At 43.8% G+C, this 26061-nt stretch overlaps 1 protein-coding gene across 1 annotated transcript in view; it reads right to left on the bottom strand.

The window, feature by feature from the left end:
• The window catches only part of POLR2E (RNA polymerase II, I and III subunit E), a 503098-nt gene that overhangs the window by 156332 nt on the left and 320705 nt on the right, over positions 1 to 26061 (bottom strand). The window contains exons 4-6 of the mRNA XM_044054811.1: positions 24510 to 24568; positions 11692 to 11770; positions 10655 to 10731 (exon numbers count right to left, since the gene is read on the bottom strand). Coding sequence (XP_043910746.1) covers positions 10666 to 10731; positions 11692 to 11770; positions 24510 to 24568 — 204 coding nt within the window. The 3' untranslated portion in view covers positions 10655 to 10665. The remainder of the gene's footprint in view (positions 1 to 10654; positions 10732 to 11691; positions 11771 to 24509; positions 24569 to 26061) is intronic.

Genomic DNA, 26061 nt, shown 5'->3' with positions numbered 1-26061 from the left:
AAATGGCAGAGGCATGGATCTTAATTGATGAGGATAGGCCTTTGTCCAGCATCTCAGTTAGGTATTGTAAAATCTGAGGTATATTCGGAACAAGTGGTTCTAGTCCTTGTACCTGGTTCCAAGCACAATCTCTTCCATTTTTCTGCAGAAGATTTCCTAGTGCTGGGCCTTCTGGCTTCTAAAATGACATCCATAACCACCTTAGAGAGTGGTGTGGTCTCAGTGGCTATATAATTTGCTATGCAGCCAGGTTTAAAGTTCGGAGTTGACTGTGCAGAATCTGATTGTTGTGTTGAGTCAGAAGATGAGGAATTTGAGGTAAAGGCCAGGCTGGGCCTTGAGACAAGCTCTTTAGGATTGGGTACCAGTGCTGGCGTGGCCAGTCTGGGGCAATCAGGATCATTTTTGGCTTCTCGTCTGACTTTTAGGAGCACCTTTGGAAGAGGCAGTGGAGGAAAGGCATAAACTGTCAGGGTTTTCCAGCTGAATGATAGAGCATCCACTTTCCAGGCTTGTGAGTGATAAGTTCTTGTGCAGAACCTCTGTAGCTGGTAATTGTGAGGGGAGGCAAAAAGATCTATGTCTGGGCGTCCCCATTTCCTTGTTATCATGCTGAAGACCTGTGGATTTAGTTTCCATTCATGAGGATCCATGAGATTTCTGCTTAGTTCGTCTGCCAGTGTATTTTTTGTTCCTGGTAGGAATTGTGCCTGCAGATGTACTTGATAGGTCAGTGCTGTGTTCCACAAAGTCATGACTTGCCTGCAGAAGGGGTAGGAATGTGTGCCCCCTTGCTTATGTATCACATAACTGTGGTATTGTCCGTCTTTAGTAATAGTTGCCCTGGATGTAGTAGATCCTTGAAGGCTGTTGGGGCATTCTGTACAGCTAACATCTCTTTTCGATTCATATGTAGATGCATTTGTTCCTTGAACCACGTGCCCTGAATATATTTTCCTGCCATGTGTGCCCCCAGGCATAATCCGATGCATCTGTTGTTATTGTCTGTCTGACTGTGGGCAAGGTGAAAGGCTGTCCCTTGTTGTGGTGACAGGCCAGTGCACACCATCGAAACTCCTGTTGCAGGCAGGGAATTAGAGTTATTCCATTGCAATTTCCTCATATGCAGTCTTGCATATGGAATTAGTAGAATGCAGGATGCCATAAAGCAGAGGGCCTGCAGAATTTTTCTTGCAGGGAGCTGGGACTTTGTTGCCATTATTTGAAAGTAATAAGTCAGTTGCCTTTGTTTGTATGGCGTGAGATAAGCCATCTGGGCAGTTGTATTTAAGCTTGCACCCAGGAATATATCTCGAGAGGGCACTAGTTTTGATTTCTTTTCGTTTACTGTGTACCCCAGGCAAATTAGAAATCTTTTTACAAACACCAGATGCTGTAGTAGAATATCCTTGCTCTCTGCTTGAATAAGGCAGTCGTCCAAGTAGGGATATATTTGAATTCCTTTTTGTCTGCAAAATGCAATTACTGGTGCCAGGCATTTTGTGAAGACCCTGGGCGCAGTAGATAAGCTAAATGTCAGTGCAGAGAATTGGTAATTCATTGAGCCAGCTATGAATCTGAGGTATCCTCTGCAAGAGTGCCCTATTGGGAGATGCAGGTATGCCTCCTTGAGGTCCAAGGTAACTAGCCAAGCCTTCTTGCCCAGCATGAGTAGAAGTTGTTGCAGTGTTAACATTTTGAATTTTGGAACATCCAGGAAAGTATTGAGGATTGACAGATCCCAGTATTGGCCTCCAGGCTTTGTCCTTTCTGGGTACCAGAAAGTCTTGAGTAAAATCCTTGTCCCTGTTCTTGCTGTGGTACTCTTTGAATAGCTCTCATGTCCATGAGAGCAGAAATTTGTTTTTGTGCCTCTGCCCACTGGTTTTGTGGCAGGTCCGGCATACCTTTTGGTTTTGGATGGGTGTGGAAGTGGAACCTGTAACCCCGAGAAACAATATTCAGTACCCACTAGTCCTGGGTGATCATGTGCCAGCTTTGTGAGAAAAGTGCTAGCTTTCCCCCTAAGGGTGCTTGCAAAAGTGAAGTGCTTGGCATTGGTAGAGGGAAGTCATTGGGACGGTTTCCTGTAAGGTTGTGATTTGTCTTCTCCTCCTTTGGGGGCTGAAGCACCCCATTGTTTAGGTCTGTATGTGCCTTGGGGCAGAGATCTGCCTCTTGGGTGTCTGTTTCCGTCTCTCTGTGGCCTGTCTGACACGGAGAAATTACCCGTTTTTTGAAGGCCAGTTTCTGCTAAACCTAGGTGGTTGTACCTGCAAGAAATCTTTTACTGTCTGCATTGATTTTGCTTTATCCTCCATTTTCTTTAACACCTCTTCTGCCTTAACACCAAACAAAGTATCATGCTGTAATGGAGCATCCAATAATTTTACTTTAACATGTTCAGGTAAAGTTTGTTCTTTCAACCAAGCATGCCTTCGAATGACACAGCCTGTAACTGCGGCTCTACAAGAAGCCTCTAAAGAATCAAAACCACATTGCAGAGTATGCTTCCCCACTTGTTCAACTGCATGCAATAAATCCTGCATTTCCTTATTGTCAGGACATTCTGAGTTTGTAACAATTTTCTGTTTTAACAAAGACATGAGGTACTGTTGATATTTAAGCATGTGAAACTGGCAGTTTAAAGCCCTTACAGCTAAAGTAGCAGAAGTGTAAACTTTCTTCCCCCATCTATCCAGAGCTCTGGAATCCCTATCCGAGGGGACAGGGTTTTTTGCAGTAGAAGCCTTAACCCCTTTGGGACCCTGAGAAATTGTTTCTGGGTCAGCAGCAGGGTTTTTATAAAGAAATTTATGAGAATCTGGGACCCTGTAGTACCTGTCTGGCTTGACTGGTGCAGGGGGTAAAGAATCAGGAGACAAACTGGATTCAGAGAAAACATCAACAATATCAAGCACGGGGGGGGGGGGGGAGATAGCTAGGGGCCTGCGTTGAGGCAATAAAAGAAAATCTGAGCCTTTTCTTGGATTCTGTGTAATCCTGGCTCTCCTAATGGAAATGCTCCCTCATGGTGTGCAAGGTTTCCCCAAAAGAATAATCCTCAGGCAGAGAGGCAGAAGGTATAGATTCTTCTGCATCAGAGCCCTCGTAGGGAGTGAGAGAATATCCCTGATCTGAAGAGGAATCAGAAGAAATGGAAACCTGGTCAGAGGAGTCATAGTCAGTGTCTTGCCTAGGCCTTTTATCAGGAGGGGGATGGGAGCCCCTGATCAAAGTAATTAGGTCTTCAGCCATTTTAAGCATCTGTTTCTTTGGCATGGACTGCCCAGGAGAATGCTGTAGTTGTTTGTCTTTAATGGTGTTTTTGACTTTGCCTTGGCTGCTGTAGTAGACAATGGTAAGCTGTGAAGGTCTGAAAACACCCTCGGAAGCAGATGCCTGCTCAGCGGCTCCAGACCCATCTGAGGGAATAGTTTCCGCAGGCCCAATACCTTGAGTTTCCAGAGGCCTAGGTGTCTCCACGTGGGAGTTGGATACGGCCTGTAGCTCTGAGGTTAGCAGGTGTCAGGGGCTGCGAAAGCGCCTCACTGAGAACCAGCGACTGGCCTAGAAGAGGCTTCATCGGTTTTGGACCTCGGATACCTGTCTTTCCTTGTCTTTGCGTTTTTTATGAATTCCAGTCGGTTGTTCCGACGGCATTATGTAATTAAACCTTTGGTTAAAGTAATGTAAAGCAAAATCAAACAGACGCTTAATAGTGCGTTTGTTGAATCTAAAACCAAACAGACAACTAGTAATGTCGCAATTAGGGCCTAGGCAAGGAATACAATAAGAATGAAAGTCCTTATGAGGTATTTGCTTTCCACAAGAAATACAATTGTTAACTTTTACTGGCATCGGTCTGGAGCAAGAAAAAGTTTCCCCAACCGGGTACTTAGCTTTATTGAAGACTTCGGTTCTGAAATTCATTTTTGAAAATCTCAGGAGTCTGCCGACCGGCACTTGAGAACTGCTTTTGCTTCGGGCACCGCGCGGCCAGATAGACTTAAGAAAATGGCGTCGGCTCCATCTTTTATACCCCTGGTGCACTGACGTCAGGTAAGAGGCGACAGCAACCGACGCAGGACCTAGACTTTGGAACTCTGGCCGATTGCGAGTCGCCTGCCAGCAGGATAACCCAAGTGTAATGACTGCAACAGTGAAACACTATGAACATCTACTAGAGAAATTTTCTCCGACTGCTGATTTTCCTCCTTGGGGCTAGCCAATTAGCAGCCACAGTGAAGGTTTGTTTTTTTTTTTTGGGGGGGGGGGGCTAGGGCTTTGTCAAGTTGGTTGGTTGTCATTTCCTGGGCAGGGAAGTGACCTATATAACCTAAAGGCTACTGCAAGCAGTGAAAATGATGAATGTACGAGGAATCTTAACATTAAAGTAATCCGTACGGTCAAGTATTGTGCTAAATACGCTTTCTTGGGAAAAAAAAAAAAAAAAAACAAAGCTAGTATAGTATCAAAAAATTTGGTTTAAAGCAGTAAACTTAAAAATGCACCACAGTAATACTGACATATAACCCCATCAAAGCATCAGTGCTTACTTCATGGAATTCCTTTCTATAAAGTAATGTCTCCAATGGCTCTTGGGCAATTAACCTAAAGCGACCTAATAAAGAAAGCACAGTTTTGTACCTGCCATAAATGTAGATGTTCGAGTGTTCACACTGCTGCAGTCATCACACTTGGGTTATCCTGCTGTCAGGCGATCCCGCAGTTGGCCAGAGTTCCAAAGTCTTGGTCGGGCGTCGGTTGCTGTCGCTTCTTCCCTGACGTCAGTGTGCCAACAGTATATAATATGCATCCGATGCCATTTTCTTCAGTTTTTCTTGCCCCAGATGTCAGGTGCCCCCAAGTGGGTAGGCAATACATATTGCTAATCAGAAATAAACATATAAAATAAAAGCAAATACACCCCAAAGGTTGTACAAGATAGAAGGGTATAGATAAGTCCAGCTAGTTCAGAGGGGATGGAGGGAGGGTAACTAGGACTGCAGCAGTGTGAACACTCGAACATCTACATTTATGGTAGGTACAAAACTGTACTATGTTCATCGTGTTACACTGCTGCAGTCATCACACTTGGGTTGAATCCCAAAGCTAAGTTTGGGTGGCTGGTCTATAAAGAATTAGGATTGGCTAAGAGGCCCTGCAGAACTGCAGTGGCAAAACCTGCTCTGGATTTAGAGTAAAGAGGCAGGTGGTAATGTTTGGTGAAGGTGTGCACTGAACTCCAAGTTGCAGCCTCCAAAATTTCCTTGGTAGGTATGCCTCTGAGAAAGGCTGTTGAAGTGGCTGTTGCCCTGGTGGAATGAGGCCTAATGTTATTAGGGACTGACTCTCCATGCTGTGTGTAGCAGTACCGAATACAGTGTCCTATCCATTTGGATATAGTCTGCTTTGAGATAGCCTTGCCTTGTGATCCTGCAGCATATGCTACAGCCAGTTTATCAGTTTTCCTGAAAGCTTTTGTTTTGTCCAAGTAGAAGCGTAGCTGCCTGTGTATGTCCAAAGAATGCAAAAGTTTCTCCCCTTTATTTTGGGGGTTTGGATAAAAAGTAGGCAAAGGGATGGTTTGGTTAAGAGCCACACTAGATACCACCTTTGGCATGAAAGTAGGGTTTGTCCTTAAAGATACCCTGCCCTGATGAAAAATTATAAAAGGTTCCACTGCCATTAATGCCTGTAGCTCTGAGACTCTTCGTGCTGAAGTTACTGCCAGGAGCAGAGCGGTTTTCCATGACAAATTTTAGATCGGCTGTATTGGCTGGCTCAAAAGGTGGTAGGGTCAGTTTTTCCAAAACGAAATTGAGGTCCCAAGTTGGTGTTGGTGCTCTCTGGGGCAGTCTTAAGTTTTTAGCCTCTCTGAGGTACTGCTTTAGCAAGGGATGAGAGAATAAAGGAGGGTCCGTGTTGTAATGCGCAGAAATGGCAGAGGCGTGAATCTTAATTGATGAAAAGGATAGGCCCCTGTCCAGCATCTCAGTTAAGCATTGTAAAATCTGAGGAATGTCTGGAACAACAGGGTCAAGGCTGTGAGCTTGGTTCCAGGTGCAGAATCTCTTCCATTTTTCTGAGTAGGCTTTCCTGGTGCTAGGCCTCCTGGCCTCCAAAACGACATCCATAACAGCTTTAGAGAGAGGTGTTGCCTGTTTGACTAAAATATCTGCCATGCAGCCAGGTTTAGGGTTTTGAGCTGACCATGCAGGATCTGATTGTTTTGCTGAGTAAGGTGTGGAATTTGGGGCAAAATCCATGGTGGGTCCCGAGCCAAATTCCTTAAGATAGGGTACCAGTGCTGGCGTGGCCAGTCTGGAGCAATCAGGATCATCTGTGTTTTTTCTTGTCCGGCTTTTAGGAGTACATTTGAAAGGAGAGGCAGTGGTGGGAAGGCATAGACTTCTACGTTTTTCCAGCTAAACAGAAGAGCATCCACTTTTCAAGCTTGTTTGTGATGAGTCCTTGTGCAGAATTTTTGTAGTTGGCAATTCAGAGGGGAGGCAAAAAGATCTATGTCTGGGCATCCCCATTTTTGTGTTATCATGCTGAAGATTTGTGGATCTAATTTTCATTCGTGAGGGTCCATGATATTTCTGCTTAGGTCATCTACCAGAGTATTTTTCTTTCCTGGCAGGAATTGTGCTTGCAGGTGAACTTGATACGTTAGCGCTATGTTCCACAAGGTCATGGCTTGCCTGCATAGGGGATAAGAATGAGTGCCCCCTTGTTTGTTTACGTACCACATTACTGTGGTGTTGTCAGTCTTCAGTAATAGCTGTCCTGGATGTAGAAGGTCCTTGAAAGCTGTTAGGGCATTTTGAACAGCCAACATCTCTTTTTGATTGATGTGAAGATGCATCTGGTCTGTGGTCCATTTGCCCTGAATGCATTTTCCTGCCATGTGTGCTCCCCAGGCGTAATCCGAAGCATCTGTTAGAGTTTGCCTGGCTGTGGGTTGGGTAAAAGGCTGACCCTTGGTTAGGTGACATGCCTGTGCCCACCATTGAAACTCCTGTTGTAGGCAGGGAATTAATGGAATTACTGCTTCTAGACTGTTCAAACACTTTTTATGTACCATTGTAATTTCCTCATATGCAGTCTGGCATATGGTATTAGTAGTATGCAGGATGCCATGAATCCCAGAGCCTGCAGAATTTTTCTTGCAGGGAGATGGGACGTTTTTACCAGTAGTTGAAAATATTGAGTTAGTTGCACTTGTTTGTCTGGCGTGAGGTAAGCCATCTGGGCCGTTGTATTTAAGCTGGCACCCAGGAATGTAATTTGTTATGAGGGCACTAGTTTTGACTTATTTTCGTTTACTGTGTACCCTAGAGAAATTAGCAACTTTTTCACAAACGCCAGATGCTGTAGAAGAATGTCCTTTGTCTCTGCTTGAATGAGGCAGTCATCCAGGTATGGATATATTTGAATTCCTTTTTGTCTGCAAAAATGCAATTACTGGTGCCAGGCACTTTGTGAAGACCCTGGGCGCAGTAGATAAGCCAAAGGGCAGTGCAGAGAATTGGTAGTGCATTGTACCAGCTTTGAATCGGAGGTATCTTCTGCAATTTTTGATAGGGCCATGCAGGTATGCCTCTGAGATCCAGAGTAACAAGCCAAGCCTTCTTGCCCAGCATGGGTAGAAGCTGCTGTAATGTCAACATTTTGAATTTCGGAATATCCAGGTAAGTATTCAGAATTGAAAGGTCCAGTATAGGCCTCCAGGCTTTGTCCTTTCTGGGGACCAGGAAGAGTCTTGAGTAAAATCCTTGTCCTTGTTCCTGTTTTGGTACTTTTTGTATAGCTCTCATGTCCATGAGGGCTGAAATTTGTTTGTGTGCCTCTGCCCATTGATTTTGTGGCAGGTCTGGCATTTCTTTTAGCTTTGGTAAAGTATGGAAGTGGAATCTGTATTCTTGAGAGACAATATTCAGGACCCATTTGTCTTGGGTGATTATTTGCCAGTTTTGTGAAAAAAGTGCTAGTTTTCCCCCTAAGGGGGCTTCCAGAAGGGACGTGCTTGGAGTACACAAAGGAAAGTCATTGCGACTGTTTCCTGTAAGGTTGAGACTTGTCCTCACCTTCTTTTGGGGTTGAGGTGCCTCACCTTCTTTTGGGGTTGAGGTGCCCCACTGTCATTGCCTGTTTGAGCCTTGGGGTTTAGGCCTGCCTCTTGGGTGTCTGTATCTGCCTCTCTGTGCCTGTCCGACACTGGAATTTTTTGTTGGCCAATTTCTGCTAAACCGAGATGGCTGTACCTGTAAGAAATCCTTGACTGTCTGCATAGATTTAGCTTTATCCTCCATTTTCTTTAACACCTCTTCTGCCTTAACACCAAACAAGCATGTGAAACTGGCAATTTAAAGCTCTTACTGCTAAAGTTACGGATGTGTATACTTTCTTCCCCCATCTATCCAAAGCTCTGGAATCTCTGTCAGAGGGTACTGGATTTTTTCCAATGGAAGCCTTAACCCCTTTTGGACCCTGGGGGAAAGTTTCTGGATCAGCAGAAGGGTTTTTGTAAAGAAACTTGTGAGAGTCAGGGACTCTATAATACCTATCTGGCTTGGCTGGAGCAGGGGGCAAAGAGTCAGGAGATAAGCTGGATTCAGAGAACACATCATCCACAATGTCTAGCACAGGTGGAATAGCCAGGGGCCTGTGCTGAGGCAGTAAGAGGAAATCCCTGAGCCTTCTCTTGGATTCTGAGTATTTCTGACTTTCCCAATGGAAATGTTCCCTCATGGTATGTAAAGTTTCCCCAAAAGAATAATCCTCAGGAGGAGAGGCTGAAGGGATAGATTCTTCAGCATCAGAGTCCTCATAGGGGGGGGCAGAGAGTATCCCTGGTCTGAAGAGGAATCAGAAGAAATGGAAACCTGATCAGAGGAGTCTGTCTGCATCCTGCCTAGGCCTTTTCTCAGGAGGGGGATGGGAAATCCCTGATTAGAGTAATGAGGTCTTCGGCCATTTTAAGCATCTGTTTCTTAGGCATGGAGGATTGTCCAGGAGAATGCTGTACTTGTTTCTTTGTCTTTAATGGTACCTTTGTCTTGGCTGTTTTAATGGTAAGTTGTGAAGGTCTGAAAACACCCTCAGAAGCCGGTGCCTGCTCAGCGGCTCTGGACCCATCTGAGGGATTAGTTTCCGTAGGCCCAATACCTTGAGTTTCCAGGGGCCTAGTTGTCTCCACGTGGGAGTCGGAAGCGGCCTGTGGCTCTTAGGTAGCGGGTGTCAGGGGCTGCGAAAGCACCTCACTGAGAACCGGCGACAGGCCTAGAAGAGGTTTCTTAGTCAGTTTTGGACCTCGAATGTCTGTCTTTATCCTTGTCTTTGCGTTTTTTCGTTATTAAGGACGTCTGCTGATCCGACGGCATGGTATAATTGAACCTTCAGCCAAAGTAGTGTAAAGCAAAATCAAAACGTCTCTTTCTAGTGCGTTTCTTGAATCTAGCATAAAACCGACAACTAGTGATGTCGTGATCAGGGCCTAGGCATGGAATACAATAGGAGTGGAAGTCCTTATGAGGTATTTGCTTCCCACAAGAAATACAATTATTAACTTTTTCTGACACTGGTCAGAGGCAAGAAAAAGGTTTCCCCAACGGGGTACTTAGCTTTATTGAAGACTTCGGATCTGAAATTCAACTTTGAAAATCTCAGGAGTCGGCCGACCGGTACATGCAAACTGCTTCTGCTTCGGGCACCGCGCGGCAAGAAAGACTGAAGAAAATGGCGTCAGATGCATATTATATATCCCTGGCGCACTGACGTCAGGGAAGAAGCGACAGCAACCGACGCCGGACCAAGACTTTGGAACTCTGGCCGACTGCGGGACCACCTGACGGCAGGATAACCCAAGTGTGATGACTGCAGCAGTGTAACACGATGAACATCTTAAAATTCTGGATGTCCAAAACTAGAAAGTCTGCCCCTCCCCACCCCAAAAAAGTGACGTTTGTTTTTCCAAACTCTCAAAACACTGAAGTACCACAAATGTCACACAAAAAAAAAATTGTTGGGGGGGGTCACCCCAACTACTAAACACACATCAATTCAAAATTCATTACCAGTCTTAAGAAAGGCTTAATTCAAAGTTAATGTCTCAGGATTCAAATGCTTTCTCCACATACTCGGCAGCATTGTTGAAGTACTTTTTTTGAATGTTGATTACCATGAAATAGCTTTCTACAAATGTCATTCAGTACAATGCACAACACTCAAAAATGCAGAATATAAAGTTTTCTGCAGATGGGAGGCAATTAACCTCAACATGTCACAGTGGGGGAGTCCTGCCCCCTAAGTGCACCCTCACCCATTTATAAATTCCAAGGCTGCTACATCTTTGGATAATGATTTCCACTACTGCAGGGACCACCCTTGTTCTGGCTAAAATTTCCAAATTCTGAAAAGAAGCATTTCCAAGGGCACTACATATCTTAATTGTACAGTTCCCGCTCCCAAACAGACTACACAACTAAAAATTTTTAGCACAAAGACCCAGGAAATGGACTGGAATAGTCCATTCTAAGGGAACTGACACAGTAACCAGCAGTAATCTACACTATCTGTAGCAATGTAACTAATATTCAACATAGCAATACTTTGACAATTTTTTTGTAGTGCACACTTTGCATACCTTGAATTATTTTATTGCACTAATCTGTATGTGATGTATCGACCTGCAGTCTCACTAGGTCTTATAATCTTCACTACCTAAAAAAAATAAAAATAAACAAATTAAAAAACAGTAGTAAGTTAACAAAAACCCTTGTGTTTGTGTCAAACGAACTATATAGCTAATGACAATGTTTTCTGTACATTTCCTACCACCAAATCGGACTACAGCATGAACTGCGATGTTGCTATTTTGGCATATGAAGAAACTGGGATGGTGTCATTTTGACCAACTTGCAATGAATGTATTATCTTCGACCTTCTAATTTCTTAAATAGCAAAATAGAAAACAAAAACACTACATATCACTTTTATATATAACTGTACAAAACAAATCACAGCAATCACAAATGTGAAGGGGAAATTCTGCCAAAGAAGCAAGACAATTAATACAAAGTAGTACAAAAATATAACTCATTACTTCCTGGTAAATAACTGCTGCTGTTACATTACTATGAGAAGCATGCTAGTTTAGGACAGTGCTACAAAAATATTAAAGTGACAGGCTGCAACATCCACTCCAAATGACAACAGTGTACATATGTGGAAGTCCGAGACCTACTGAGGACAAGAAAATAAATGATCTCCACTCCAAAAAATTAAATACAATTCTGGTACTCCCAGTATGCAACCAGGAAGAAAAAAAAAGTCAAATCCCTTCTCTGGGATACCCAACACAACGCTAAAGGAATTCATCAGCTCTACCCCAATCTTTTTCCAACCCAAAGATATATTAAACTTTAAACGTCAGCAATGGGAATTGGATTCTGTAGGAGAAGAGACAAGGGTCTTTTTTAAGGTGCTCCAACATTGCACTACCAAAGAAGACTTAAGAGAAATGAATACCAAAGCATGGAAAAGGAGGTACAGAAAAATACAAGACTACATATATGCTGTAGCAGATCAGCAAAAGCAATAAATCACCAGATTTCATTTGTTTATAAATGATAAACAATGAAGTAAAAAATACACATGCATGAGCAGAAGTGGTGGGCTTACCTGCCCTCTTTTTAACCCAAAGTACCGTGCCACTGGATCTCCGCCCTGAATTCTAGGAAGCTGATTTTCTTTTAATTTGCTGAAGGAATATTAAGGAACTCAAATTGGAAACAAAGGTTTGACATGATCCAATAGCTACTTACCTCTTCCCACAACCCCAGCCTGCACACTTTACTACCCAATGGATTTATGTAATTTAAAAAGAGGTGAGTGGGTTTGTCCAGGGGCACTTTTCAACTACTGTCTGGGTCACAAGGCAATGATCCCAAGAACATGCTTGGGACATTCATAAAAAGTAATTTTAAAAATGTATGGACACAACCTTGTTGCAAACAAGAGTACAAAAGAATAAGGCATCATAACTTAACTGACAACAGATACACTCTGGGGAAAATATCTAAAATATGTACTGTATATCCATACATAAAAAAATATATAGACACAATTTATGTAAATTTTATAGATACATGGTGTCCTTCACTCTCGAATTTGCATTTCATTGTCACTTGAATACCTAGGAAAATCGGCAAAAGTTTATATGGACAACTAATGCACATGTCAAAAGGAGCAACAAGGTGTGTAAGGTTAAGGTAGATGGTTTGGGATTTCAATGTTAAAAGTTATGTATACACCAATCATTTCAGCATTAGGGGATGGGAGTGTGCTTGAGCGAGTATTTGTGGATTGGGATACAGTAAGAGACAGGTAAAGGAAAATAATTTGTGTTGAGCATGTACTGGTATGCACAGTTCGCATATTAAGAGTCTTGTGTAGTGGTAATGCTATGATTCGTTTTGCTAACAAAAGGTGTAGGGAAGGGGTTAGGGGCAAGGTAAGGATCCTTCCTAATGTGTGCCAACACTAAACTTTACCATAGAAAAAAATATAAAAACGTTCCATAACACTACCAGTTTTGGTTAATGGATCTCAAACAACTGTACATTTCCCCCTTGTGACCCCCCCATTTTCTGGATTTTTCAGTACGTTTATTGTCAAAATGCTGACAATGATCACCCATTTTGATGCTTCTGCATCTCAATAAGTCAACATACTTGCACTCACATAAAGTGCATACATCTGAGCACTCTTCAATCAAATACTTTAAATGTGTGCATTTGAGTAAATCAATATTTAAAAAAAAACATCACCAATTTTTCAGTTTTTTTTTTTGATTTTTCAACAAAATACAGACAAAAGGTCTCCTATTTCAATCAATAAAGTTAAAGTTAAACCTCATACCAGATTTTTTTTTTTTTTTTTTTGTCATAAACGTCCATAGATCAGTATCCTGGAAAACAAATGCATATTAATAAAAAAAAAAAAAGTTTTGGGTTGCAGGTACAACCAAGGTCCAAGTGGCTCCTCTACTGTCCACTTTCCCTTAAGTTCATAAACTAGACTATGATTAAAGGTAAACATCTAAACAGCAGTTACAGACAGGTGTAGTTCACGGTGCCAGAAACAGAAATCATACATTACTCCTCCTGGGCCCATCTCATTTGCTCACTCAAAAAAAAAAAAAAAGTATCTGCTTTTACTGTATTTGTGTTTCTTCCTACTTTATTTTACTTTTGCGTCATCTTAAAAAGTACTCAATTGTATTTAATACTGCTTGGTGTAACTCATTCTAAGCCTTTTAGTTTAAGCACTTGGGCTTCAGACCAGTTTTACATTAGGAAGGTTTGTGGCCTGCACTGTGGTGGCAGGACAGGTAGCTTACATCCTTCCAAGTTGGGAACTGCTGATTGAGGGCTCAGTGTCTGTTATTCTAAAAGTGTATTAGTTCTGGTTTAAGCACTTGGATTCAGGCCAGTTATTTTACATTAAGAAGGTTCGTGGTCTGCACTCTTGTGGGAGGAGAAGCTGGACTCTGCCCTTCTGAGCTGGAAATTACTGGTTAAAGGCTTATAGTGCCTGCATATTTGAACCGTTTCTTACTGAAATTGGTACACCTTGTTTGCTGTAGCATAGACTAGATCCAGGCCTGCTGAATCTAGCTTTGTTTGTATGCTTGTTGTTGTTTGCTTGTTATTTCCCTGAAACGCTAATTCCACCTAAAATGCAGCTTTTCAGCGCTTCTGTGGATCCCTAGTGATATCTGCATTGCTTACTGTACTTATTTCCTTGTTTCACTGGAAAGAAAGTTACTGTTTGTAGTTTTTGCATTTAAGTTACCTGTAACACATTGCATTTAAGTTACCTGGCACTTGCTCACTAAAGCAATTATATAAGTCAGCACTAAAAAATTAAAAGCACTACACCCTCACAAACTCCCCTTGAGTACCTTGTTCCCCACTGGCCCTTTTTTTTAATTATAAAGGAATTCCCAATACTATTCTAGCATGTCCAAAGGTCACTTGTCAATCTTCTCTCCGGTCCAGCTGGTGAATCTGGGAATCTTGAGGCAATGTTACAACTGCCTCATGTACACAGACAACCCTCTCCTCCTCCGAACAAATTCCAACACATGTGAGAGATGCAACCATATAGCCAAACTGGAGGCTAAGCTCTCTCAACTAAGTACTGGTGTAACCAGTCAGGAGGAGAAGGAAACCACACTCACTACAATTCCAGTCTCACATAGACCTACCACGACAGCAAACCAAACACACAAAAACATACTCGGAGGCTCTAAATAAAAATCTGCCTAAGCAGCAGAGACCTCCAAAGCAGACACCCAAACAACCGCTACCCCAAAACAAAACACGTGCAACACATAGCTCATAAAGCCAGAGTGCCGAACAGTCACAGCCCAAAAGGCTAAACACACCTGATACACTTGTAATAGGTGACTACGTCAGGCACACTGACATCCCGCTCACCAGGCTGAACAAGGAGAAGGTCACTGTGAGCTGCCTGTCGGGCGCTAGGATCCGCCACAACACAAGCACTCAGGTCACTCCAAAGCAAGTACAAATATGACTCATTGTCCACGCTGGTGTGAATGACCTGAGACGTACCTCCCTGGACTACATGAAAAGAGACAGAGGAGCTCTCTGAGCATGTAGCCCAGGCCGGTATGACCCTGACCTTGAGTAGCATCTTACCCTCACCAAGAATGATGCCACAATATGAAGACCAGATCAATTTCAACAATTGGCTTAAGTATTGGTGTCATTCAAAGGGGATCCAATGCCTGTCAGCCTGGGATGACATGCTCGACAAGCCACGATGCTTCGCTAAGGACGGCTTGCACCCATCACCGCTGGGCTTTCGGATATTGGCAAAGGCTCTTGCTACCCCCATAGTGCCTTTTTTAGGCAAGGCTCAAAAAACAAACCCACCTCCATAGGTATCACAAGGGATAAGAAAAGTACAGTTTTGTACCTACCATAAATGTAGATGTCCGAGAGGTATGCATCTGCAGTCCTTACAAATGGGTTGTCCTGGCCTCAGGCAGCCCTTCGGTCGGCCGGATTCCAAAGTCTGGGTCTGGCCTCGGCTGATGTCGCACTTCACCCGACGTCATAGCTGCAGTTCAGCGGGTATAAAGGCATCAGTCGACGCCATTTTCCTCAGTGTTTCTTGCCCCAGATGCCAGGTGCCATCTAGGAAGGCTAAATTTGGATAAATGCAAATGTTTCCAAACAATAGAGAGCAAATAGAAATAAACATGTATATACATATATACAAACAAATACACCATAATAGTTTCCCCCAGCTAGCTTCAAGATGGGCAAATACCCTAGGAGTACCACAGAGGGGAAGGAGGGTGGGTAATCCTGACTGCAGATGCATACCTCTCAGACATCTACATTTATGGTAGGTACAAAACTGTACTATGTCCTTCAAGGATGCATCTGCAGTCCTTACAAATGGGTAGAATACCATAGCCAAACTGGGGGAGGAGGCACTAAGAGTTTATGGTGTAGTTAAGATCCCTTGCAAAACAGCAGTGGCAAAACCTGCTCGGGATCTGGAGTATAAAGGCAGATTATAATGCTTGGCAAATGCATGCACGGAGCTCCAAGTAGCAGCCTCTAAAATGTCTTTGGTAGCCACTCCTCGTAAGAAAGCTGTAGTAGTGGCTGTAGCCCTTGTGGAATGAGGTCTGATGTTTTCTGGAGTTGCCTTTCCATGAAAAGAGTAACAAAATCTAATGCAATTTCCTATCCATTTTGAGATTGTTTGTTTTGAAATTGCTTTTCCTTCCATTCCTGTGGCATATGCTACCAGAAGCTGGTCAGTTTTTCTATAGTTCTTGGTTCTGTCCAGGTAGTAGTGCAATTGTCTGTGTACATCCAAGGTATGCAGCAATCTTTCCCCCCTGTTCTGTGGATTGGGGAAGAATGTTGGTAGGTGTATTGCTTGGTTTAAAGATACTCTGGAGACCACTTTTGGCATAAAGGTAGGATTAGTTATCATGGACACTCTATCCTGATGGAAGATAAGGAAGGGCTGTACTGCCATTAATGCCTGTAATTCAGAAACCCTTCTAGTTTAAGTGATTGCAAGCAGGAATGCAGTCTTCCAAGATAAGTACTGTAATTCTGCTGTTGCTGCTGGTTCAAAAGGGGGGAGTGTTAACTTTTCTAACACAAAGTTCAAGTCCCATGTAGGCAATGGTGGTTTCCTTGGTGGTTTTACATTTTTAATTCCTCTGAGAAACTGTCTGAGTAGAGGTTGAGAAGACTGGAGGATCCATGTTGTATTCTGCTGAAATTGCTGATGCATGAATCTTAATGGAGGAGTAAGACAGGCCATTGTGGAAAAGCTCTGCTAAATATTCCAGGATGTTAGCTATGTTTGCCAATGATGTATCTACTCCTTTTGTTGCACTCCAAATTAGATATCTTTTCCATTTTGCTGAATAAGTTTTTCTTGTTGAGGGTCTGCGAGCCTCCAAGATAATGTCTTTAACCCTTTGAGATAAATCTGGGTTATTTTGTCTTATGCAATGTTCCAGGCAGCCAGCTGCAGTGTTTTCAGGTTTGGATGCAGGGTTTTGAAGTTGTTCGTGTTAACAGTAAGGGAACTAGGGGCAGAGGCCATATTTGTTCCCTAGACATGCTCCTCAGTAATGGGTACCAATGCTGCCTCGGCCAGTCTGGAGCTATCAGGATGATCCTTGGACGGTCTTCTTTGATCTTCAATAGCACCTTGTGCATCAAAGGGAGAGGTGGGAATGCATATGCTGTCAGGTTTTTCCAACTGAAAGATAGGGAGTCCACCTTCCAAGCAAGTGGGTGGTATGCCCTTGTGCAGACATTTTTCAAATGGTGGTTGTGTGGGGATGCGAATAAATCTATTTCTGGTAGTCCCCATTTCTCTGTAATGGATTTGAAGATGTCTGGATGTAACATCCATTCGTGGGCATCCGTGGTAGTTCTGCTTAGGATGTCTGCTAGTATATTTTCTTTTCCTGGTACAAATATTGCTTGTAACTGAATGTTGAAGCTCAGGGCCACATTCCAGAGGTCCATTGCCATCCGGCATAGTGGGTATGAATGTGTGCCTCCCTGTTTGTTGATGTACCACATAACTGTGGTGTTGTCCGTCCTTATCAGCAATTGACCCTGTCGAAGAAATGGTCTGAATGTCTGAATTGCCAGTTTTACTGCCAGCATCTCCTTTTGATTTATGTGTAGGTTCAGCTGGTCTTGAGTCCATAAGCCTTGTATGCACTTGTCCAGCATGTGTGCCCCCCAACCGAGGTCTGAGGCGTCCGTTGTGATAGTTTGGCTTGGTTGAGTGCTGTGGAAGGGCAGCCCTTTGTTCGATTGACAGGCCTGAGCCCACCATTGGAATTCTTGCTTCAGGCATGGAATTATAGGAATCTGGGTTTCTAGGCTGTGCTTGTGCTGAGACCATAAATTCCTTAGGTACCATTGCAACTTTCTCAAATGTAGTCTGGCATGTGGAATCAATATTATGCAGGATGCCATGTAACCCAGGGCTTGCAGGACTTTCCTTGCTGTTAGCTGGTTCTGCTTTGCTAATGCCATGAAATAGAGAGGAAGGTGCTTCTGTTTTTCTGCTGTGAGGGATGCCATTTGATTTGATGTGTCCAGCTCTGCACCCAAGAAAGTTATCCTCTGGGATGGTATCAGCCTTGACTTTTTTATATTGACTGTGTATCCCAGGGCTTGCAGTAGATGAATGACCTTTTCAAATCTTTTCTAATTTGTTTTGTTGTCCGCTTGTAACAGGCAGTCGTCCAGGTAAGGGTAAATTTGAATTCCCTGAAGCCTGCAATGAGCAATTACTGATGCCAGGCATTTCGTGAATACTCTGGGCGCAGTAGATAAGCCAAAGGGCAATGCTGAGAATTGATAATGCTCTGATCCTGCAAGAAATCTGAGGTATCTTCTGCAATTTGGTCGTATGGGGACGTGCAGGTATGCCTCCTTGAGATCTAGAGTTACCAGCCAAGACTCCTTGCCCAGCATGGGAAGAAGCTGCTGTAGGGTCAGCATTTTGAATTTTGGAACAATGAGGTATGTGTTTAGAGCGGACAGGTCGAGAATAGGTCTCCATTGGTTTTCTTTTCTTGGCACCAGGAAAAGTCTGGAGTAAAATCCCTGCCCTTGTTCCATAGACGGTACCCTTTCTATAGCGGTCATCCTTAGTAAGTGGTGTATTTGTTCTAGAGCTTTTGTCTTCTGATTTGGAGGTAGGTTTGGCATTCCTCTCTTCCTTGGTAGAGTATGGAAGTGAAACCTGCAACCTTGGTCTATTGTCTGTAAAATCCATTTGTCTCCTGTGATGTGATGCCAGTTTACTGAAAATAAGGCTAGCTTTCTGCCTAAGGGTGCTTCTAGTGGTTCCCTGGTAGGCGGTCTCAGAGCCAAGTCACTGTGATTGTCCTGTGGAAGTGGTGGTGGCTGGATCTGTGGCAGTACTTCGCTGGTTGTTAGGCTGCCACTGACGTCCCCTGTAGGCACCTCTGGATTGACCCCTGCCTCTTGGGAGCCTATTCCTGCCTCTCTGAGTTCTGGAGGTGTCTGGAAAGGACCAATTCTTGGAAGGCCAGTTCCTACTAAACCTTGGAGGCTGCACCTGTAAGAAATCCTTGACTGTCTGGACAGATTTTGCTTTCTCTTCCACCTTCTTCAGCACCTGCTGTGCAGGGGAGCCAAACAAATTGAGCTTATCCATGGGAGCATCTAGGAGCTTTGATTTAACATGGTCTGGTAAGGACTGCTCTTTTAACCATGCATGCCTTCTGATCACTGTACCAGTCATAGCTGATCTAAAGGAAGCCTCCAGTGCATCATAGCCACATTTTAAGGAATGATTACTGACCTGCTGAATGTTATGTACCATTTCCTGAACAGATTTTTTGTCTAATGGTTCAGACGAGGACAGTTTTTTAGTTAACTGATCTAACATAAATTCCTGATACTGAATCATGTGGAATTGACAGTTTAAGGCCCTAGCCGAAAGGGTAGCAGAAGTGTAAACTTTTTTACCCCATCTCTCTAAGGCCCTAGATTCCCTTTCAGAGGGGAGGGGGTTTTTGGCAGAGGAAGCTGCTACAGCCTTGGGTCCCTGGGAGATAATTTCAGTATCTGCAAAAGGAGCCTTATACAAAGGATAATGTGTGTCCGGAACCCTGTAGTACCTGTTGGGCTTAGCAGGGGCCGGAGGAAGAGAATCAGGAGCAGTACAAGCATCATTAAATGCATCATCCACAACAGTGAGTATTGGAGGAATGGCTAAAGGCCTTTGCTGTGGCAAATGCAAAAAGGTCCTAAGCCTTTTCCTAGAGTCTGAAAAATCCTGGCCCTGCCATTGAAATTGTTCCCTCATAGCATGCAAGGTTTCCCCAAAAGAAAATTCCTCAGGCAGAGAGGCAGAAGGAATGGAGTCTTCTGCATCAGAGTCCTCATAAGGAGAATAAGGGCCCTCTGGAGGGTTTGTATTATCTGAATCATCAGAGGAGTAATCTGAAGAAACTGGCTCAGGGGGCTCTGCTCTAGGCCTCTTCTCTGGAGGTGGGTGAGAGGTCCTGTCAGGGTGAGGTTGGGATCCCCGGATCAAAGAAATGAGATCCTCTGCTAGACTAAGCATTTGAGAACTAGAGCTAGGCTTGTGAGAGGGGGTCTTAGCAGGCACAGTTTTGGTAGATTTTGCTGCTTTAGCCCTGGCAAAGGCCTTAATCGACATGGATGCAGGGGGCCTAGCAGCTCCACGTGCAGGAGTAGATATATCTAAAGGTATAGTATCAGATAAATCCTGTGAACCTGCAAGAGCAGGTGGGATTTCAGTAGCAGATTCAGCCATGCTGGATGAGGCCTCGGTAGGAGGTAAGCTTTCGGCCGAAGGAAGAACCGTGGACTCTGTTTCAGCCGAAACCGAGACACTCGCGGTTGACTTAACCGCGGTTTCAGCCGAAACCGCGGACCGCGAGTGTCGGTCCTTTTCCTTGCGCTTTTTGGTTAATTGCGAAGTCGGAGTTTCCGACGGCATAATGTAAGCAAAAGCGGAGCCGAAAAACTCCTCAGCAAATTCAGATCGATGTCTAAGCGTCCGTCGGTTGAAAGAAGCACAGGCTAGACAAGCTGCTACGTCGTGGTCTGGGCCTAAACAAGGTAGGCAGTAAGAGTGGAAATCTTTATGAGGTATTTGTTTCCCACAAGTTAAACAGTTATTCACTTTTTCTGACATCGGCTGAGGCAAGAGAGAGTCCCCAACGGGGTACTTAGCTTTTTAGAAGTCTTCGGTAGTAGTAGTAATCTCTGGTTCTGACCGACCGGCACTTGCGAACAGCTTCTGCTTCGGGCGCCACGCGGCAAGAAAGACTGAGGAAAATGGCGTCGACTGATGCCTTTATACCCGCTGAACTGCAGCTATGACGTCGGGTGAAGTGCGACATCAGCCGAGGCCAGACCCAGACTTTGGAATCCGGCCGACCGAAGGGCTGCCTGAGGCCAGGACAACCCATTTGTAAGGACTGCAGATGCATCCTTGAAGGACATCTAAGAGTAATGCTACTCAACGCCAGAAGTGTAAACCTCAAGATGCACCCACTCGAAACTCTCCTTAGCATGGAGAACATCGATATCTGTGCAGTAACAGAAAACTGGTTCAAGGCTCCCGAGAGCACCCCAGCACTACCAGGCTATACCTCATACCATGCTTTTCGGCCCCAAAACTTGGAACGAACCACAAAAGGAGGGGGAGTATCAATATTAGTCAAAGATGCCCACACCTCCAGGTTGGTGGCACAGCACGAAGCATCAGAGACTATCCATGTGCAACCAACAGTGGGTAAAACTGCCTTCCAGTTTATAGCCTGCTACAGACCACCCTCCCAAACCCAGGAACCCCACTCGGCCTTCCTGAGAACACTGGAAAATATGAAGGTCTCTCCAAACACCATTATACTGGGCGACTTCAACTACCCAAACATAGACTGGGAGCATTGCTCTAGCTCCACCACCCTAGCCCAAAGGTTCCTAGAATTTATAAACTCAAATGCTATGGAACAACTTGTTACCACTCCCACAAGAGGGGAAAACATACTGGACCTGATCATCACCAACATGGAGACTCTATGCTCCAGACCAGAAATGTATCCCTCACTGGTAAGATCAGACCATAAACTAATCTCACTGGATATTCACATCCCGACCCCACCCCCTGCCCAGAAAACTACAGTGAAAAACTTCTTTAAAGCAAATTTCACACTCCTCAAAACCGAGGTAGAATCCTTCAAAGCTCCCAGGCCTGTGGAAAATACGGCCCAGACCGCAGAATCCTTTATAAACGCATTCTATGAACACCTTCAGGAATGCATGGATCATGCAATCTCAAATAAAACCAAGACCCAATCCTCCAAAGGCAGACGTCCGGTCTGGTGGACCCCAGCCATAAACAAACTATACAATAGAAGGAGGAAGCTCCTACACGATACAGCAAAATCCCAAAAAGGGAAGGCATCTCTGATCAGTATTAGCAAAAAACTACGGGCACTCATAAAATCGTCTAAGGCCAGCTTCGAGAGAAAAATTGCACAGGACACTAAGTATAATCCCAAGGCTTTCTTTAGTTATGTTAGGAACCTGGGTGGGAATTCCCAGATATGCTCAGAATTAGTCCAAAATGACAAAAAATACATGGAACCCACAGACATTGCCAACATCCTAGCTGACAGGTTCAGCGCAAACTTCTCCCCCCCCCTCCCCACCAAAAGGGCAAATATCTATCCCAGCAGAGTGCTGTCCCCCTGACATCTCAGATGCTCAGGTAAGAGCCGCCCTCCCCAAAGCAAAAACACAGCATCAATGGGACCAGACGGTGTCCCGGGCTGCATCCTACATGAACTCCAAGAAGAGCTAAACCCAAACATAAAACTACTGTTCAATCTCAGCCTTACTACAGGATATGTACACAAAGAGTCGGCTACAGCAACAGTGGTCCCTCTCCACAAAGGTGGTGCCTCAACGGATCCTGGAAACTATCGCCCCATAAGCCTGACTAGCTTGGTCTGCAAAGCTATGGAAAGGATCATCATGGACCTCATAAATAAAGATATTGGGGACCTACAGACACTGGATCCTACCGAGTTCGGCTTTAAGGGCAGATCCTGCCTCTTAAACCTGGTCGATTTCTTTGAAACAGTCACCAAGGCCATTGATGAGGGGAAGGTGGTCCACACAGCCTACCTGGACCTCGCAAAAGCCTTCGATACAATACCCTACTCGGGCATTATAGGTAAGCTCACCAGCTTAAATATAAACCCCTATGTCACTAGATGGGCTGCAAACTGGCTCAAGGACAGAACCCACAAGGCTCAGTCCTGGAACCTCTCGTTCCGTATACATTTCCCGGAGGTACAGGCCAACACGGAAGGACTGTGGCTGACCAAGTTTGCAGATGACTGCAAACTGGGCACCATAATCGACTCTCCAGCTGACACAAGCATCCTCCAAAAGGGCCTCATAGAAACAGACAACTGGTGCCAGAGCCATGGCCTCAAGCTAAATGCCAAAAAGTGTATAGTCATCCCCTTTGGCAAAAACAAAGTGCCCACAAATTACCACATAGGTGGTAATCCATTAAGTACAGAAGTAGTAATTAGGGACCTGGGGACCCAAGTTGATAGCAATCTCTCATTTGACAACCACGTGGCCAAAGTGGTTAGAAAAACATTTTATATAGCCCACCTAATCATGAAGGGATTCACATCTAGATCAGGGGAGGTCATCGTGCCTCTTTACTCATTCCTCATCAGGCCCATAATTGAGTACAATGCCCCTTTTGGGATGTACCTTACTAGACACCTGCAGCAACTGGAAAGACCCCAAAAGTACCTCACCAAGAGGATCAAAGGGCTCAAACAGATGCCATATGCTGCCCGGTTAAAGAAACTCCAGCTCTACTCAGTGGCATACTGCCTGCTCAGAGGCGATCTGTGACTGACGTATAAAGCCATGTCCAACCCGGAATTAATGGACATGCTGCATCTCAGAAAATCCAAATCCCATCGAGCTACGCGCTGGAGAGACTTGAACCTCAGCACTGAAATAAATAGGACATGCTGGAGGGACAGATTCATAACCCAGAGGCTCCCTTCACTCTGAAATAAAATCCCAGTCCAGGTTAGGCAGAGTCCCTCAATGACTCTCTTCAAGAGGAATCTTGATGAGTGGATGGGAGATTGTAGGTTTACCCCGGGTATCACTTCTGTGTCACTGTTAGACAGAGGCACAGTATACTAACCTCGAAAAAGGGCATAGCAAAATTAAAATGGGTGGCGAAAGCCAAACACACTCTGGCTAGGCTTATAAATGCCCTAGGGCAGATAGCCTAGTATGAACCTATGAACCTACATATATGTCAGCTTTACTGCTAAGCCATCATTCAAGCTCTTATTAAATACTCAATGTCCCATAATACCATACAACACGTTTATTGACTTATGGGAATCTGCCATTTATCAATTTTTAACCAAGCAAATGGGCTGTTCCCAGGACCCTTTTCAGCCTACAACCCCAGACACAAGGACAATGGTACATTAAAATGTACATGTGGATAACCTAGTCAATCAAATCAAACAGAATGCTTGTGAGAAGAATTAACAGAAAACTTGCTAAGCCACATGGAGAACAGCATATAATAGTGACCAATTTGAAACTTGTTTATGGTAGTTTGCATCTAAACATATGCAAAAGTTCCAAGCTTGCTGTGGAGGAGTGACATCATCCTCTCCTCAAAATATACAATGACAGAAGAGTGTACAGTTGCCTGTTAAAGTCAGGGGGTGGGTACAAAGACAGCTTAGCTCCCTCTCAAAACAAACTTTCAGATTTCATCAAGTGTGGCATTTGAACAGATTTTTGATCAAAAACTGCATTTAACAGAATTGCCTAGACATACTAAAGCCTTGCTGGGTCATTATGGTGGCTGCCAAAAAAAAACAATTACTAGAAAATGGAAATCAAAGTCTCGATCAACTTTATTAAAAGTAGTGAATATAGTAAGAGATACAACTGGAATTTGGATCTTTAGAAAAGGGAAGGAGCAAACTGCATAGGAAGAAAATGGGAATTGTGGGAACAATATATGCAGAGAAGGAACAAGGTTTAAGAGACAAGATTTGAATTAACCATATGATGTTTGACTGGATACAGAAGTGATGTCTAATGTTTGCAACTACAGTTGTTTCAATGGTGTCTGATGCATGTTTGCAACTAAAGTGTCTGTCTGTTTTTCAGTTATATAAAATGTAAGATTGCCTATGTCATAATTCAGTAAATATGTTTACTGGAAAAAATGCATCAAGTTTATTTAAATGAAATGACCCACATCCATGGCTGTCCCTTATATTCAATGCTTTCACTGCCACACAAATGCACACAAAAAAAGGATACTATCGTGCCAGCAGTTCAGCCACTTCTTCCTTGGTCATAACAACATGTTCAGGCACCAGCTTGAGAGAGAGAGAGAGAGAAATCAAAAATACTTCAGCATACTGTTCCATATTACTTCTGCACGCTTCTATAACACCACTTTACTAACTTCATTAAGAGTCAAAACAAAGTACCTCTGTTCTCAGCATCCATGGTCTTCTTGCATGACAGGACATGTTAAAGTTGAGAGATACATTTTCTCAACAATGCCAGTTTGGGAGTGTTTGTTTTATAGTGCGCTGCCCAACACACACTTCAGTCCTTAATCAAGGGACAGTAGCAACAGTTTTACGTAGATGAAATGAAAAATATATGTAACCATGATTCCAAATGTCAAGTCCAGCCACCTGCAATCATCAGTTTAAGCCAATACTTCTTCTGAAGGTCAACTAAATCTTCGTAAACATGGCCCTATCTTTTACGTTTACAATGTTTGTATTAACCACTTTTCCCATCCCAGAGAGATCAATAATGGAGTATTCCCTCTTCCTTTCCTGTAATGGACACCTTAATTCACAGAAGTCAACCCTACTGTTAGTAGCCATCTATGCCAATCCTGGCCTTATCAGATGGCAAAGGTACAGAGAAACTGGAATGCAAAAGCAAAACAAGAACTATTTGAAAATCATATGCATCTGCTGAAGTACAAACCCTACTTAACTTTTATGCCAGTGAACTGTCAACATCTGATACAATACTAAATTCAAAGTACACATGTAAAGATTCTGTAACTACTTTTTGCACTTGCCTGCAGGTTTCAATTCCTTCTGTGATGACGGGATGCGTTTCTGCTCTGCAGATCCAATCTAATCGATATTCCGTTTTATTTATAGGATCATAGGAAGTTACTGGGCTAATGGCCCTGGGGCTCTTATAAGCCTAGCCAAGATTTTATCCCCAAAAAAAGAAATGTCAGTCAGCACCTGTCGCCTCTGTCAATGAGGGACAAAGGTAGAACCCCTGGGACAAATTTGTAGTTTCCCATCCATTCGTCAAGGCTGTGCTTGAAGAGGGTCAGCGAGGTACTCTGACATGTTAGAGATGGGGCAGCCACTGGGAGACAAACCTGCGTCTCTAGCAGGTTTTGCTGATGTCACATTTTAGACTTGGGCCTACTGAGCAGGTAATGTGCGAAGAGTTAGACTTACAGATATGAAGTATCTCTAGTAGGACAGGGTCCGACACTGCCTTGTAGGTGACACACAGTTCACCTCTGAGCAAGCTGTATGATACTAAGCAGAGTGATAAAGATTTGATCCTGTCTGCATACAATAGGCATTGGAGGCCATGGATTCTCTGCAAGGTATTTATGTGGCCTTTCCAGTTGGTGCAGGTGTTTGGAGAGGTACATACCAAACAGGGCATTATACTCCATCACAGGTCTAATGAGGGAGGAGTACAGAGAGGTAATAACCTTTTTTCTGGATGCAATCCCTTTACTTATGAGATGAACCAAGTAAAAGGCTTTTCGGACCACTGCCACCACATGATGGTTGAATGTGAGATTGTTGTC

This window comes from Protopterus annectens, chromosome 13.part0 (genome assembly GCF_019279795.1).
Source record: "Protopterus annectens isolate FY-2018-M chromosome 13.part0, PAN1.0, whole genome shotgun sequence".
Lineage (NCBI taxonomy): Eukaryota > Metazoa > Chordata > Ceratodontiformes > Protopteridae > Protopterus > Protopterus annectens.
Note: the sequence above shows the minus strand (reverse complement) of the source record. Positions and strands in the feature narration are given on the sequence as shown.